General features: G+C 39.3%; 1 protein-coding gene across 3 annotated transcripts in view; it reads right to left on the reverse strand.

The window, feature by feature from the left end:
- The window catches only part of tlk1a (tousled-like kinase 1a), a 135,897-nt gene that overhangs the window by 49,306 nt on the left and 70,539 nt on the right, over positions 1–16,052 (reverse strand). For all 3 annotated transcript variants that reach the window (XM_059647268.1, XM_059647267.1, XM_059647269.1), the window contains exons 6-12: positions 14,163–14,206; positions 13,735–13,827; positions 11,104–11,199; positions 7,000–7,092; positions 2,912–3,022; positions 1,299–1,435; positions 805–993 (exon numbers count right to left, since the gene is read on the reverse strand). In XM_059647268.1, the coding sequence (XP_059503251.1) occupies positions 805–993; positions 1,299–1,435; positions 2,912–3,022; positions 7,000–7,092; positions 11,104–11,199; positions 13,735–13,827; positions 14,163–14,206 (763 nt within the window). The remainder of the gene's footprint in view (positions 1–804; positions 994–1,298; positions 1,436–2,911; positions 3,023–6,999; positions 7,093–11,103; positions 11,200–13,734; positions 13,828–14,162; positions 14,207–16,052) is intronic.

Here is a 16,052-nt window from a genome sequence, read left to right on the forward strand (position 1 = left end):
GAGGGAAAAGTACATTTGATGGCCAATGTCCGTTGTGGTGGCATTCCAACTTGAGTCAAAACAACCTGCCCCAAGCACAAAGTCTTAGCAACTGGAGAACAGAGATTTGATTTTGAATTCAGAATTTATTCAGCAGGATATTTGTATTTCATTGTTTATGGGGGTGGCGGGGGGAGAGAAAGAGGAGGGGTAATAACCTATTAAAAAACAAGCTGTCAGAGCTTAGGAATTTCCTGCAGTCAGCAATTATTTTTTGCTATAAAACAAGCCAAGCCATCTCAAACTACCAGGTTCACACTCAGAAACACATTTCAATTAAATGGTCCAACTAGGATTGCAATCTAGTTGTGTTCAAGCCAATTGTGGCATAACTACTACTAAACAGGTATGAAATTGTCAGTGTACACTGTTAAGACAGTGTTCAATTCCTAAAACAGACCAGTGATACAGACAGGACATTCATACAAAGCAGGCTGAAATTAACTGCACACTTAAATCTGTGCTAGCTCCATTCACTGCTCTGACTTGTTGAATGGAAGCAAACATTTCAGACAGTTTGTCAAGATCTTGTAAACAATAATTTATTAAATAAACAAGTAAAACCCAAAAAAACTATTTGCTACAGAAGTTATGTTGGAGACATTAAGAGCTTGAAAAGAGAACGGAAATGTACGAGTACAGCTGCCGTATGCAGATTGTGAAGACCATTTGCTGATTTAGTTTCTGATCAGCAGAGACCACTGCACGCAACATGCTGTGTAATTTTATACGACACGTTACAATAAAACACAAAAAGGAACTCACAACTGTGGAAGGTTTGGTCTAACAAAAGGATCATTTTCAGCACCATTGACAGCTTTTGTTTTCCGCTGTTTTAGCTCAGAGTTTGCTGCTGGAGTCTGCAAATTTTGAGTTGGAGGCGGCTTTCTCTTTGCCAGCAACTTTCTTTGTCTTTCTATTTCTTCCCTCTGTTGATTTATCCATTCCTGTTGTCTGTATTTAGAAGTTAAACATTAAGATAAATTATAAGCTCATTTTAGGAATAACAACAACTCTCACTTGATGCTTCTCACTCATTTAAGCAGAGGTTAGTTTATATCTGCAAGATATTCTGCTTGATAATGAAGCTGAAAAGTGGGAGGTATTCAATGGAGACACTAACAGTGGGGGGTGAGTAACTAGCGTCAGAAAAAATAGCTGGAGTTTGTGGAAACGTGCGATTAGAGAAATAAGAGAGGGGCAGAAGGCGAGACAGAGGTAGAAACAGAAAGAGGAGCTAAGGAAAGATTTATACTCACTTTACAAGATTCTGAAATGCATAGCCATCAGTCCATTGCTCAGTGAATGAAGCACCGTGTCGTACTGTTGTGAAATGCCCCAGCCGTAGCCTATCCTGCATACTCTTCTCTCTGCTAGATTGCTTCTCCTGTTTACTCTAAATTGCAAGAATTATATTTAAATTGCAATTTACGGCAAATGGAATGATGAACTAATAAGGCATTTCATTTCAAAGCTCTCTTGTCTGGTGCTCTTGCAAAAGTGACCTCTGATAGATGAGTTAATACTACTATGCAATGGCTACTAATTGGTCAACTAATACTTGATTGCAATTGTACAAAATAACATTTGTATATTAACAGTAAACAGAACAAATATCAAGTAAGATGGACATGCATAGCAGTCAAGACGAGTTTACTTTAGAAGAAGGTACCATTTCATACGTGACAATTTTCCCTATCAGATAAATCAAGGATCTTCTAACAAGCTCACTGAAGGAAGTGTCAGATACATGAGAAATTTTGATGCAAGAATAAAAATGTAAATGGTATAGAGCAGTAGGAGTACTTTATTTCACTGTGACAGCTAAGGAAGAGTGAGAGAAGGAATCTTGAAGTTTAATGCAGATGGCTACCCCAAAACCAGAAACTTCAAGAGTCCAAACTCAAACCTAGTTTCTTTATAACTCAATGAAGGGCCACTTACAGTTGAAAAACAGTTGTTACTGTTGTTGTGCAACTTCAACAAAACTGTGACAGACGAGGTTCAGTGAGGGTACACATCAGTGTGAAGCAGATTTAGAGGGACACAGGAGTCAAAAACTAGGGGGAACCGGTTTACAGTGAGAGGGAAGGTATTGAATGGGACCTAAGGGGCAATTTTTTCATGCAGAAGGTGGTGCAGGTATGGAATGAGCTGCCTCAGCAAGTGGTGGAAGCTGGTACAATTACAACATTTAAAAGGCATCTGGATGGGTACATGAACTGGAAGACTTTAGAGGGCTAATAGACAAATGCTGGCAAATGGGGCTAAATTAGTTTAGAATATCTGGTCAGCATGGACATATTGGACTAAAGGGTCTGTTTCTATGCTGTAGATCTCGATGACTAAGTGCATATGTAACTAAAAGCTCATTTGAAGGTTTAAAAAAAAGCGACAAGATCAATGAAATATTAGCTGCCTTAACTAAAAGGTGAATATAATGCTTTATTCATACAAAGATTAGACAAAACCGAGAGTGCTACAATCAGTTTTGGGCATTGCATCTTCATAATGAAGAGGGTTCAGACCAGATTCACAAGAAAGGCATGTGGATGAACAGGGTTCAATAATGAGGAAAATGGAGTAGAATAAGTTACACTCCCTGATGCACTGTGTATTTCTTAAATTTCAATCAAAATGATTAAAGGATTTGATAAAGTAAAATGAGGAAGATAAACTATTTCTTCTGGTAGAAGAATTTATAGCAACAACCTTGAAATGCATGCAAAGCATTTCAAGAGTTATGTCAAAAAGGATTTCTTACACAAACTGTAGTGAAAATGAAGACCATCCCTCCCAAGACTAACTAGTGGAACAAGCTTGAGCAGATAAATGCCTTCCTCCTGTTCATACAAGATAAGGTTCTACTTACCTTCTCAATCAATAACTTTTTGCTCATCGTCATACACTTGTTTAGTCGTTCCTTGTACTTTTCAAGCAGTTTTTGCTGTTCATCTATTTGTCTTCTTAGATCACAGTTGGCCTGACAAAATGCCAAATACTTTTATTAAAACTATACAAGTTATAATGAGGCAAGGACAACATTGTGACATTTGCATATTTTTATAAGCACATTCACAAGCTTATAAATTGCCTAAAACCTGTAGATTTACAGGTTCAAGAAAATTTGAGCTTAGGCATTAGCAATTTTGAACAACTTTAATTTTAAAACATTTTGCATTACCCAAATGTTCAAATACAAGCAGAATTATATTCTTTTAAAAATGAATTGAGTGAGATGATTATACCATACCACGCCACAGCATTCCATCTTCTATTGCATATTGTTCAATGAGATTCTCACATAGCATTAAATATGGTGAAAGCTTATTACAAATTAATTCATATATTGCAAGGTTTTAATATAGTTTGCAACAATATCTCTTGCTTGAAGGGCTCTTCAATTTTAATTAGTAGAATTTAATAGCTGTGCTCTTTCTCCGATTACCTAAATCTGGCAAAAATTACTAATTGCTCATTAAGACAGACAGGTTCGTATAGCAGTTTCAAAACTACTGGATTCCTTGAAACACTTTACAGGCTACAAATCAGCACAAAAATGCTGGGGGCACAAGAACTGATGCCGTCTATTCAAGCCAAATACCATTCTGACTTGCAACTATATTGCTGCTACTTCTGTGTTCCATAAGGAACATAGGACACCAACATAAATGGGAGCAAGGAGAATGGCAGGTAGCAGGGAGGATTTTTCATGTTACAGCAAGCCTGCACATTATTCACACTGAAATGTAGTTGGACCTTTGCCATACTAGATTGAAAGTCACCTATGGATAAACAAAATATGGTTGACACTACATCCAAGTTGATGAAACGTTACTATATTTTTAAATTTGGTGGGTTAAAACTCTTGGAATTAGAAACCTTAATAGGAGAAAACACACTATTCATCCCTCCATTGCTTCATTAATGACAACATTCTGAGTTCACTTTGCACTTTAACAGGTTATTTATTCTTCAGGAATTCACAGTAAAAATATGGTCTCAGAAATAACAAGCATTTCATGGTGTGCACTGATTGCCTCCTGATCATGTCAGGAAAGCAACTGTAAAGAAAAAGGCACATAATGGGAGAATCCAAAGTTAGCATTTTACAACCACATTCTACAGTTAGCATTTGAGCTGCCAAATTTATACATTGACTGTAAGCCTTCAAGAACATGGTCTGAGATGTGTACGGGAGCTTTTTTTTGGGCAAGGGCATGGGGAAGAAAGTGGAGACAGGACAGCGGGCAAGGGCTTACCATAGTGGTTTATCTGCAGAATTCTATTCCGAGAGCAGCATTCAAAGTTTGGTTGCATAAGAGTTAAGGTTGGTTGGTTGAGGTCAACAATGCAGAGTGGCAACATTGTGGACCATCTAGAAGGTGCACAGTTGTAATTCACTGAGGTTCTTGCCACAACACTTTTCAAACCAAACGCCTCTACCTCCTTTAAGAGTTAGTGCAGCAGATGCACAGCAACACCAACATTTACAAGTTTCTGCTAGGCCAAACGCCACCCAGAAATTTTCCATTTCTTCAAAATCACTGGGCCAAAATCCCAGAACTCCCTAGCAACTCTGTATGTCTCTACATCCCAAGTACTGCAGCATTCAAGAATGCTGCTCATCATCATCTTCTCAAAGCCAATCAGAGATAAGCAAAAATGGTGGCCGAGCTTGTGATGTCCAATGAAAGAATAAATAAAAAGTAGTGTTTATATGCTGCTTTCCAAAACAACAGTCTCAGAGAAGAACCAGATTAGTTTATTATGCCACTGCACTTAAAGCATGAAAATGAATGTACACTCTACAGAGGCAAAAAACACTTGGTTCCAATTAGCGTTCGAATGTTGCTAACGAAGTGGAGCAGGAAACAGTCATGCACACCATATAGGATGCAAGTTAGATACTTTTTGTTTATAAAATCATAGTACAATCTTACACTCATAAAAATCAAATGCAAAGTTTCTTGCAACTGTGTTTATAGTTCAGGTAAATAACTACTTTAAGGGAAGATGAACTACATTATACAGCATACCTTGACTGGCCTTTAATAAATAGCCACATGAAAACAAATTAAACTGCATTTCAAGCTGATGCACATCAAGAACATGACATGGAGTTGGATTTAAGAATTATTAAAAGAAAAAAAGGGCAGCTGCTCATTTTAAAAAGCTATTCTGAAATGGTGGAAGCAATAAATTAAATGCTCCAGGGCCCCTCCTCCTTCTGTTGTATATAAGCACAATAATTTGCATTTAGATTGCATTTTTAAGATTTTGGCCTGAATTTTGCAACAGAAAGGACGACAAAACTGTCAGTGTTTGCTATTATTTCTCTGAAACTGACAGCAAATTCTGGAGCACAGAGTAATGTAGAAATTCTAAACTTGCTGTCAATGACTCTATACCTTTCCACACGGTGCGCTGTTGAAATTTTCCTAGCATGTAATAAACTAAAAATCATTGAACTGTTGAGAATTTCCAGTATCATGCTATTAGACACACTGTAACAATTCTTGAAAAAGCTGTACTTTACTGAAGCTTTAGTTGCACCCTGGCCAATAATGCGCTAATTTCATGACATCCACCAAACTACCTCATATGGATCTGAAAATGTAATTTTTAACGCTTCTGGTAAGTCAAAATTCTTGATTGTAATAAAAACTCCACACTTTGTATTACATTCATAATATTTATCTTCTACTTTAATCCCATATGCAAGCCCCATTTGTTTCATTATTAAGTTGCACAGATAGGAACAAAGGAATTGGAAAAATCCAGCAGACAAAACAATATTTGCAAAGAAAATCAGAGTTTGTATTTCAGGTTGATGACCCTTCATCAGAACTGAAAAAAAGAAATGCAAGAGTTTGAAGATACTGGAGGGGTGGGGGAGCAAGGCAAATGGAGAAGGTCTATGATGGTGTGGAGTCAAGGAGGAGATTAACATTTTTTTAAAATCATGATGTAGCATCCAAAATGAGTGGGAATATACATAGTGAGGCACAAAAGTTGTGTTCAAATGAGGTATGAATGCTGTATAAAAGCCATCTGAATGCAACATGAAGGAATAAAGATCAGGTAACATCTCTCAAGTGTAGTGTCCAGTTCGAATCAACGAGCCACACATCCACGGAGTGATGTAAAGAAAAGCCAGGAGCCTGATTTCTGCTATGAAAGATGAGAATTATTAAGAAATATTGAATTGCTTTTCAGCCTTAGGTGGATATATCTGCGCTGCCAGAATTAAAGTGCATTAAAAATGTATGCAAAAGTTGTGAAAATTACTCAATAGTAAAGTACCTATGCAGGGCAAGAATATATAGACTCAAAGTAATTAAAAGCAAAATTATGAAAGAAGTTGCATGATAATTCAAAGAATGTTACTGAACACAGTCTACTTCTATTACTAGACGTTCTTCCTCTTTGAAATTAATCTCTATCATTTGGCAACCTATTTATATTTAATGTTAACACCTGCCTTCTAGCCACCAACAAATGGAAACAAGTATATTATCAGTTATCAATAATAGTGATGTCGTGGTTGACCAATGACGATTGGAAAAATCCACCTTTTTAAATGTAATTGGCACTACAAGCATCCTTACAAACTTGCACTTGACTACCATCTGCACTGCCAACAGTTAACTATCTAAATCTTGCTAAGGAAATGACTAACAGTTTAAAAAAACAAAATAACTGCGAATGGTGGAAATTAGAAACAAAACACAAATTTCTGGAAAAGCTCTGCAGCATCTGCAGACAGAATTCAGTGTTAAAGTTTCAGGTCCAATGACTCTTCTTCAGAACATTGAAGGGTCACTGGATGTAAACCGTGAACAAACCTAGTTTATTGGTATTTATTTAACTATCTAAATAATGCTAGTTCGGAAAGCCAGATGCATTTGCTTAACACTGGGGCAGCCAACAGATCCAAGTATAAACAGCATTACTTACTCTCAGTAAGTCATCTATTCTGCCTTCTTTCTTCTCAAGGTCCAGATTCTTATTGCTTTCAAGAGCAGCCAATTTTCCCATGGTGAGTTCAGTCTTCATATAAATATAGAATTATTACAAATCAGAAAACGCTAATCACGCATACAGCACAGGACAACAATTTTGAATTGTGTACTTGAGAACCACTTACTTAACCTGCAAACTGTAACTAATTTATAACGTACAAAGAAAAGGAAAAGTCTCAGAATTCCAAAAAGGTATACCACCTGCAGGTGGCACTGTAAATTCAACATTGTTTCTAACTTATTGAGTAATGAAATACAACCTCACATTGCAAAACAGTGTAAATGGTAAGAAATCATGCAAACTGCCTGTTTTTGATTTTAAAAAAACACAACTAATGGCCTCGTGGAAAGTTCAAATTGAACAGCATACTAAGAAAAGCATCAGAATACTAACAAAGACATCAGAAGTGGAGGAACAGTGGAAATGTGCCAATGGCAAGACATAACACAAGACATGTCACAATGTTATGAAATCCCAGGAGACCATAACTTCTACTCTCCCTGCCCACAACATTCCCAACGTCAATTCACAAAAGTTCAGGAAATAACCACATACTGTGCAACACAAATCGAGCAAGACAGCACCAAACTTTGTTCAAGGATTTTGAGAAAATTTGTAGCTCAGGTTGTTGACGCAGTTGTTGACTTGCTTGCGAACTGGTAAGTTTGTTCGTTTGTGTTTCGGCACCATGTTAGGTAACATCATCATAGTACCTCCAGTGAAGCATGTGTTTTATCCCGCTTGCTATTTGCATGTCTTGGTTCGTTGGGGTGGGTGGCATCAGTTCAAGATTTGTTTCTTAGTGGTTGGTATATGGGGTCTAGCTTAAAACATTTGTTAATGGAATTCTGGTCTGAGTGCCAGGCCTCCGGGAATTCTTTTGCATGTCTTTGCTTGGCTGGTCCTAAGATGGCTATATTAACCCAGTCGAGTTGGTGTCCCTCTTTATCCATGTGTATTGAAATGAACATTAATTGGTCTTGTTTCTTGATAGCGAGCTGGTGTTCATGAATCCTAATGGCTTGTTTCCTTCCACAGTGCCCAATGTAATGTTTTAGACAGTCTTTGTGTGGTATCTTGTAAACAACGTTGGTTTGGTTAATTGTGGTTGTTGGATTCTTTATTCTCATCAGCAGCTGTCAGTTTGTGGGCTACCATGATTCCTAGCAGGCAGAATAATCTGGTGGTCAATTTAGATATGTCCTTAAAATATGGAAGGGTGACATGTTGTGTTGTTCGTGTCATGGTCTGTCACGTAGGTTTCGACAGACTATGCTTTCGGGTAACCGTTGTTTCTAAAGATGCTGTGTAAGTATTCTTCCTCTGCTTTGTGTAGTTCCAGGGTGCTTAAGTATGTTGCAGCTCACATGAACAGTGTTTTGATGCAGCTCTATTTGTGGTTATTGGAATGATTGCTGTTGTAATTGAGTACCTGAACTGTATGGGTGGCCTTCCTGTGTACACTGGTCTGGGCCTCATCTTTGGCCGTACATTCAACCATTACTAAATAAAAACAGAAAGAATTGCAGATGCTGTAAATCAGGAACATGAACAGAAGTTGCTGGAAAAGGTCAGCAGGTCTGGCAGCACCTGTGAAGAAAAAAAAAATCAGGGTTAACATTTCAGGTCCAGTGACCATTCCTCAGAACAGTTCCGATCTGGGTCACTGGACCCGAAATGTTAACTCTGGTTTTTTTTTTCCTTCACAGGTGCTGCCAGACCTGTTGAGCTTTTCCAGCAACTTATGCTTTCATTCGACCATTACATCCAGGAAGGGAAGTCTGTTGTTCTTCTCCTCTTCCCTGGTGAATTTTATGCCGGTGAGGATGTTGTTTATGAGTAGACGTGTTTCTTCCAGTTTACTGTATTTGATAATGACAAAGGTGTCATCCACATAGCAGATCTTAGTTTTGGTGGATGGTGGCAAGTGCTGTCTGTTCCAGTCTTTATATTAACAGCTTCCGCTTTTAATCCTGATGTCGCTGATCCCATGGGTATTTTGTTGATTTGTCCATATATCTTGCCATTGAAGGTCTAGGGCAGCACAGTGGCTCGGTGGTTAGCACTGCAGCCTCACAGCACCAGGGACCTGGGTTCGATTCTGGCCTCGGCTAACTGTCTGTGCAGCGTTTACACATTCTCCCCGAGCCTGCATGTGTTTCCTCTGGGTGCTCCGGTTTCCTCCCACAGTCCAAAGATGTGCAGGCTAGGTGGATCGGCCATGCTAAATTACCCGTAGTGTTCAGGAATGTGTGGGTTATAGGGGGATGGGTCTGAGTGGGATGCTTCAAGGGGCGGTGTGGACTTGTTGGGTCGAAGGCCCTGTTTCCACACCGTAGGGAATCTAATCTAATCTAAGAAGAGGGTCATGAGGCAAGATCATGATGGTTTTGGTGTTGTCGTGTGTCTGTATCCCTGGTCTGTCTAGTAGCAAGACTAGTGTTTTGTTAACCAAGGGGACATTTATGGAGGCAAAGAGTCACGTCGAAGGAGACCATTCTCATCTGTTCAGATGTCCTTGATGACCTTGAGAAATTCTTGGGCCGAGTGGACAGAGTGGTTTGGACACTGGACCTCCACATACAGACTAACAAAAGAACTACAAAGGAGAATGAAACACCTAGTTAGCAGTTCAAACCAGTCACAACCCACTTCACCTTCCATGGCAAGATATAGGGACAAATCGACAGAACATCCACAGGATCTAAGATATCAGGATTAATAGTGGAAACCACAATGCAAAGGCTGAAACGGACAGCACTTCCCACCATCCAAAACTACGGATCTGCTTTGTGGATGACAAACTATCAAATGTACTAAACTGGAAGAAACACTTTTACTCATGAACAATATCCTCACCAGTAAAATTCACCAGGGAAGAGGAGAACAACAACAACAGACTTCCCTTCCTGGACGTAATGGCTGAACATATGGCTAACGATGAGCTCCTAATGATGAGCTCCAAACCCAGTATACACCAGAAGGCCATCCATACAGATCAGGTACTCAACGACAATAGCAATCATTCCAATACCCACAAATGGAGCTGCATCAAAACATCGTTCGAGCAAGCCTCAAAATTCTGCAGCATCCAAGATCTATGCAAAGCTGAGGAAGAATACCTATACAGCATCTTCAGAAACAACAGTTACCCAAAAAGCACCATCCATCAAAATCTTCACAATAGACACAACAGGAAGGCACATGTCCAGAGGCACTGGTCACCATTCCATTCATTAAGGACATATCTAAAGTGACCACCAGATTACTCTGCACCAAAGAATCATGGTAGCCCACAAACCAACAGCTACAGTAAGACAATTATTGATGAGAATAAAGGATCCAACAACCACAACTAACAGAACCAACACTGTTTAGAAGATACCATGCAACGACTGCCAAAAACATTACACAGGGCAGACCAGAAGGAAACTAACAATCAGGATTCATGAATACCAACTAGCTACCAAGAAACAGAAACAAAGTTGTTGGAAAACCTCAACAGGTATGGCAGCATCTGTGAAGGATAAAACAGAGTTTACGTTTCGGGTCCAGTGACCCTTCCTCAGGTAGCTACCAAGAAACACGAACAACTATGACTTATTTCAAAACACGTGGATAAAGAGGGACACCAATTCGACTGGGTCAATATAGCCATCTTAGGACCAGTCAAGCACAAACATGCAAAAGAATTCCCGGAGGCCTGGCACTCAGACCAGAACTCCATTAACAAATGCTTAGACCTGGACCCCATGTACCAACCACTAAGCAACAAATTCTGAAGTGATGCCACCCACCCCAACAAACCAAGACACACAAAAAACAAGCGGGACAGAACACTGATGCTTCACTGGAGTTGCACTGATGATGTTACCCAGCATGGTGACGAAACATTTGCAAGCAAATCAACAAGTCCATTAAAATTTATGTTAAAATTTGAAATAGGTGACAAAAGTAGCCCCACCTCATCTCTCCAATAAGAGGTGTGCTTCCTCCCTTGCATTTCATTTCAAACAATACAACCCAATCAATATTTACCTGAGTAGTCTTGCAGGAGACAGAAATTAGTTTTGGTTGTAAAACAGAAAGGTCTGCAAAAGCCAGTGCAGTAGGGGATGGACTATTCTGCCGAACCTGAAAGACAGAGATCACATTTACAGCAAAATGTTGGTGGTATACAAATTAATTGTGAACTGCCAGGTAAATGTCTCATTCTCAAAGTGAAGTACATGTGGAATATCAGTAACATAGTCCTGAAATTTATATGTAGCTTAAAAATAAGTAACTTGGTTACCTGGTTAAACATATATATTTTTAAAAAACATGACATCTGCCAAGGAGTTTTTGAATGTACCAAAACAGGTCAAATTATTGGTCTTAAGTTGGGAAATATACATCAATTTGCATTTAAATTATCCATTACGTTCAGGGAAGGATTAATTCTTTAATTCTGATATTTCAAGTTGAAAGTTTATATTTTAAAAGAGTCGCTAGTGTTTCATCACTGAATTAAATAAGTTTCCCAAAGAACATTAACACATCTCAAAAGGGCAGCTGTGGTGAGGGAGATAGCATCAGACTTTTCTTTTAAGCACTATCCATCAGTCAGCACTTAGAAGCCTATACCTTGATCTGCAAATTCCTCCCATGGTCTCATCTCCCTTTTTTCCCTGGTTTTCTCCAAGCTTGCATCTCCACTTGTGACCCAGTCCTCTTACTTGAGCTTTCTTCAAACCATTCCCCCTTCAACTACTTCAGTTCTGGTGTCTGGAACTCCCCGTCTAAACCTCTCCAACTTTCTATTCCAACGGTAAAAGGCCTCACACCTCTGGTCAAACCTTCATGCAGCTCTGAATTTCTTAAAGCTTCAGTGTCCATTCCTCACTTCCTCCATTAAGTGCTATGGGGCTTTCCCGAATGTAAATGTGTTACATCAATGTATTACATAAATGTGAACCAAAGCTTTCAGGTGAATTAATGTGTACGGAACACAAAACACTTCCAGTGCTCAAAGGAAGTGCAGCCATTATGCACAGGGTCAAATGAAACTCAGTTTGGTGGTCATCTTGAGGATTTGTCTCAAGCAAATAGGAAAACAACTGACTGTGTAAAGTAATTCTTGTTGCGTGTCATAATTGAATGACATGCTGTACACAGATGAAGAAGCATTTCCTGTTGACAATTTGATTGGTTAAACATTTGATTTTAACTGAAATGAAGATTTTTAAAAGAATGCGCATGTTTTAACACCTCTGCTGTTTGTGATATATGTAAATGTCTTAGATGAAAACGTAGACGGTTGGGTTACTAAGTTTGCACACAATGCAGAGATTGGTGGAGTTGTGGATACTATAAAAGGTTGTCAAAGAATACAGCAACATGCGGATCAGTTGCAGTAGGGGCTCAGTTTGGGCAATTGTGAGGTGCTGCATTTTGGGAGATCAAATGCTAAAGTATACAGTTAATGGCAGGACTCTGAACAGCATTGATGTACAGAAGGATCTTGGTATTCAAGTCCATAGTTCCCTGCAAGTAGCCACACAAGTAGATAGGGTGGAAATGATGATGTTTGGCATGCTTGCCTTAATTGGTCAGGGAATTGAGTAGAAGAGTCAGGATGTCATATTGCAACTTTATAAGGACTTGGTTAGGCCACATTTAGGGTATTGCTTTCAGTTCTGATCGCTACATTACATGAAGGATGTGCAGGCTTTGGAGAAGGTGCAGAGGAGGTTTAACACGATGCGGAGACAACAAGGCATAGAGCTGGATGAACACAGCAGGCCAAACAGTATCAGGGGAACAAGAAGACTGATGTTTCAGGCCTAGACACCCTTCTTCAGAATGCTGCCTGGATTAGAGTGTATGAGCAAGAAAGGAAAGGTTAGAAAAACACAGACTGTTTTCTTTTGAGCAATGCAGGTCAAGGGGAGACTTGACAGAAGTTTATAAAATTAGGAGATATATAGATAGGGTTGACAGTCAGAATCTTTTTGCCCCAGAGTTGAAATGTATCATACCAGGGGGCATGCATTTAAGGTTAGAGGGGGCAAATTCAGAGGAGACATAAGGGACAATTAATTTTACACAGAGAGTGGGAGGAGTCTGGAAACATACTGCCAGTGGAGGAGGAGGCAGGTACAATAGGGGCATTTAAAGGACTTTTAGTTAAGCACATGAATATGCAAGGAATGGGGGGGAATATGAACCAATGGCAGGTAGAAAGGTTTAGTTTATTTGGCGTAATGTTTTGCACAAGATCGTGGGCTAAAGGGCCCGTTCCTGTGCTGTACAGTTCTACGTTCTAATCTTTTTGTCACATTTAAACAATTTGTTAAACTTTATCCAAGCTCAAAACTGTCCCATTTGTGACTTCTTCCAACAAGTTATTCCTCCGTATGTTTCTTTTAACAAAGAAAGTTAGGTACCCGTTCCTTGCCTCCGATGCTCTCAAGCAAAGAAACATGCAGAAATTACATATTTACTGCTTCAATGTTCTTCCCCGCTTTTTGAAAGAAAATAATCTTCAGGAAAACTAGCTAATATTTAAAATTCAGCAAGAATCAACGCACTACTTTTTGCTTTGCTAAAAGCAAACCCACATTCACACATAACACTACCACATCAAGCCTTGCCAACTACTTAAGTATGAGAAATTTGCAAACTTACAGATGAAGTAGCAGAATGAGAAAAGGAGTTCTGAGGAGATCGAATTGAAGGTGGTACACCTCTTACTGGACTAGTACCATTACCACCTGTGTACTAGAAAAGTCAATGAAAACTCACAGTTGAATTCCAGTATTCTTTAAACATTCAGAAAACTAAAAGATTTCTATTAAAAACAGAACCTTCAACAAATTAATCCTCGCTTTAAAATAAAACAAGGCTGCTATAATTAACAAGCCCCTGATTAAGCACAAATAATTCACATTCATCAGCATTGGAAAACAGCAATAATAAAAATGGTACAGCAACAAATCAAACTTATTGCAATTGCTCCAGATGGACAAGTATGCACCAAGAGGTTTTGGAATTTGGAATTCTCCCTGGTTTTAACAAGGAAATTAAAGGGTTAAAATAATCTATAAAGTGCTTACATCAAAATAGTCACTAATTTTATGTCCTCTTCCACCCGCTTTACCTGAACGAAAAAAAAAAGAAAAATTATCTGAGTTGGAATTGTATATACAGATAGCACAAACAAATATTAATTTCAAACTTTTTTTGAATGAACTGCATACCAACAATTTTTAAATCCTTTACAAATTACTGAACCTTACAAGAACATATCCTTTATTCACAAGAAGCACATTAAGCTGGATTTGGTCAACATTAACATCTACACACATGCAATTGAAAAACTGGGTATTTAATACTACTTGAATTTCTGCCATTTGGCCAAGTGTGCAAGAATCACCAAGCATGTGGCTAGGTTTTTGTGCCATTTTACTTTCCCCTTTGCTCATCTAACTTAATGTTCTCCTCAGTTAAAAAGGTGTTGGACTCCTGCCAGGGTACTATTGACATCACCAACGTCTTAAGAGTGAGCATCGTGAAGGTGGTAGAGGAAGAAAAGTTGAATAATCATTTAAGAACAGGAATTCTGCATGACAAATGTAAGAGTACACTTGAGGGAAATCAGGATGACAAAAAGAGAAGAGAAGATAGCTTTGGCAGATAAGTTAAAGGAGAATCCAAAGAGATTCTACAAAATATATTTTTGGCAAATGAGCAACTAGCAAGGCAATAGCACCCCTTAGAGTTCAACAAAATCATCTGAGTTGAACCACAAGATAGGCGAGATCCTAAATGAATATTTCTCATCAGTATTTACTGCGGAGAAAGAGAGAACCTAGGAAACTTGGTGAAGTAAATAGTGCTGTCTTCAAAAGTGGTGGTGCTAGACATCTTAAAATGCATAAAAAGGTAGATAAATCCCCGGAACCTGATCAAATGTATCCCAGGACGTTGTGGGAAGCTAGGGAAGAAATTGCAGGGCCTCTAATGGGGATATTTGTAACATCAACAGCCACAGGTGAGGCGTCGGAAGGCTGGAGGGTGGTGCAAGGAAAAGCCAGAGGACTACAGGCTGGTGAGCCTAATGTCAGCGGTGGGCAAGTCGTTGGAGAGGATTCTGAAAGACGGGATCTACGGGCTTTGGGAAAGGCAAGATCTGATTAGGATAATCAGCATGGCTTTGTATATGGGAAACATTATCTCTCAGATTTGAGTTTTTTTGAAGGGTTGAACGTGAAGATAGATGAGGGCAGAGCGGGAGATGTTGTCTACAATGACTTTAGCAACACTTTTCAACAGGGTACTGCATGCTAGACTCGATAGTAAGGTTAGATCACATGGGACCCAGGGTCAGCTACTCAATTGGATATAAATTTGGCTTGATGGTAGGAGACAGAGGGTAGCGGTACAGGGCTGTTTTTCAGACTGGAGGTCTTTGACCAGCAGTCTGCCACAAGGATCAGTGCTGGGACCACTGTTGTTCATTATTTACATAAACAATTCAGATGAGAATATAGCAGGCATGGCTAGTAAGTTTGCAAGTGACACCAAAACTGGTGGTATAGTGGACAGTGAAGGAGGTTATCTAAAAGTACAATGGGATCTTGATCAACTGGGCTACCAAGCTGAGGAACAGCAGATGGAATTTAATACCAGTTAAGTGCAAGGAGTTGCATTTTGGTAAAACAAACTGGGGCAGGGCTTGCAACGTTACCAAAGGTTCCAGGGGAGTACTGTCAAACAGACACCTGGGGTGCACGTACACCATTCCTTGAAAATAATATCACAACCAGACAGGGTGGTGAAGGCGGCGTTTGGCGCGCATGCCTTTCTTGGTCAGAACACCGAGTACAGGAGTTGGGACATCATACTATCGCTGTACAAGACATTGGTCAGGCCACATCTGGAGTACTGCGTGCATTTCTGGTGGCCCTGCTACAGGAAGGATGTTATTAAACTGGAAAGACTGC

The sequence above is a fragment of the Stegostoma tigrinum genome, chromosome 7 (genome assembly GCF_030684315.1).
Source record: "Stegostoma tigrinum isolate sSteTig4 chromosome 7, sSteTig4.hap1, whole genome shotgun sequence".
Classification (NCBI taxonomy): domain Eukaryota; kingdom Metazoa; phylum Chordata; class Chondrichthyes; order Orectolobiformes; family Stegostomatidae; genus Stegostoma; species Stegostoma tigrinum.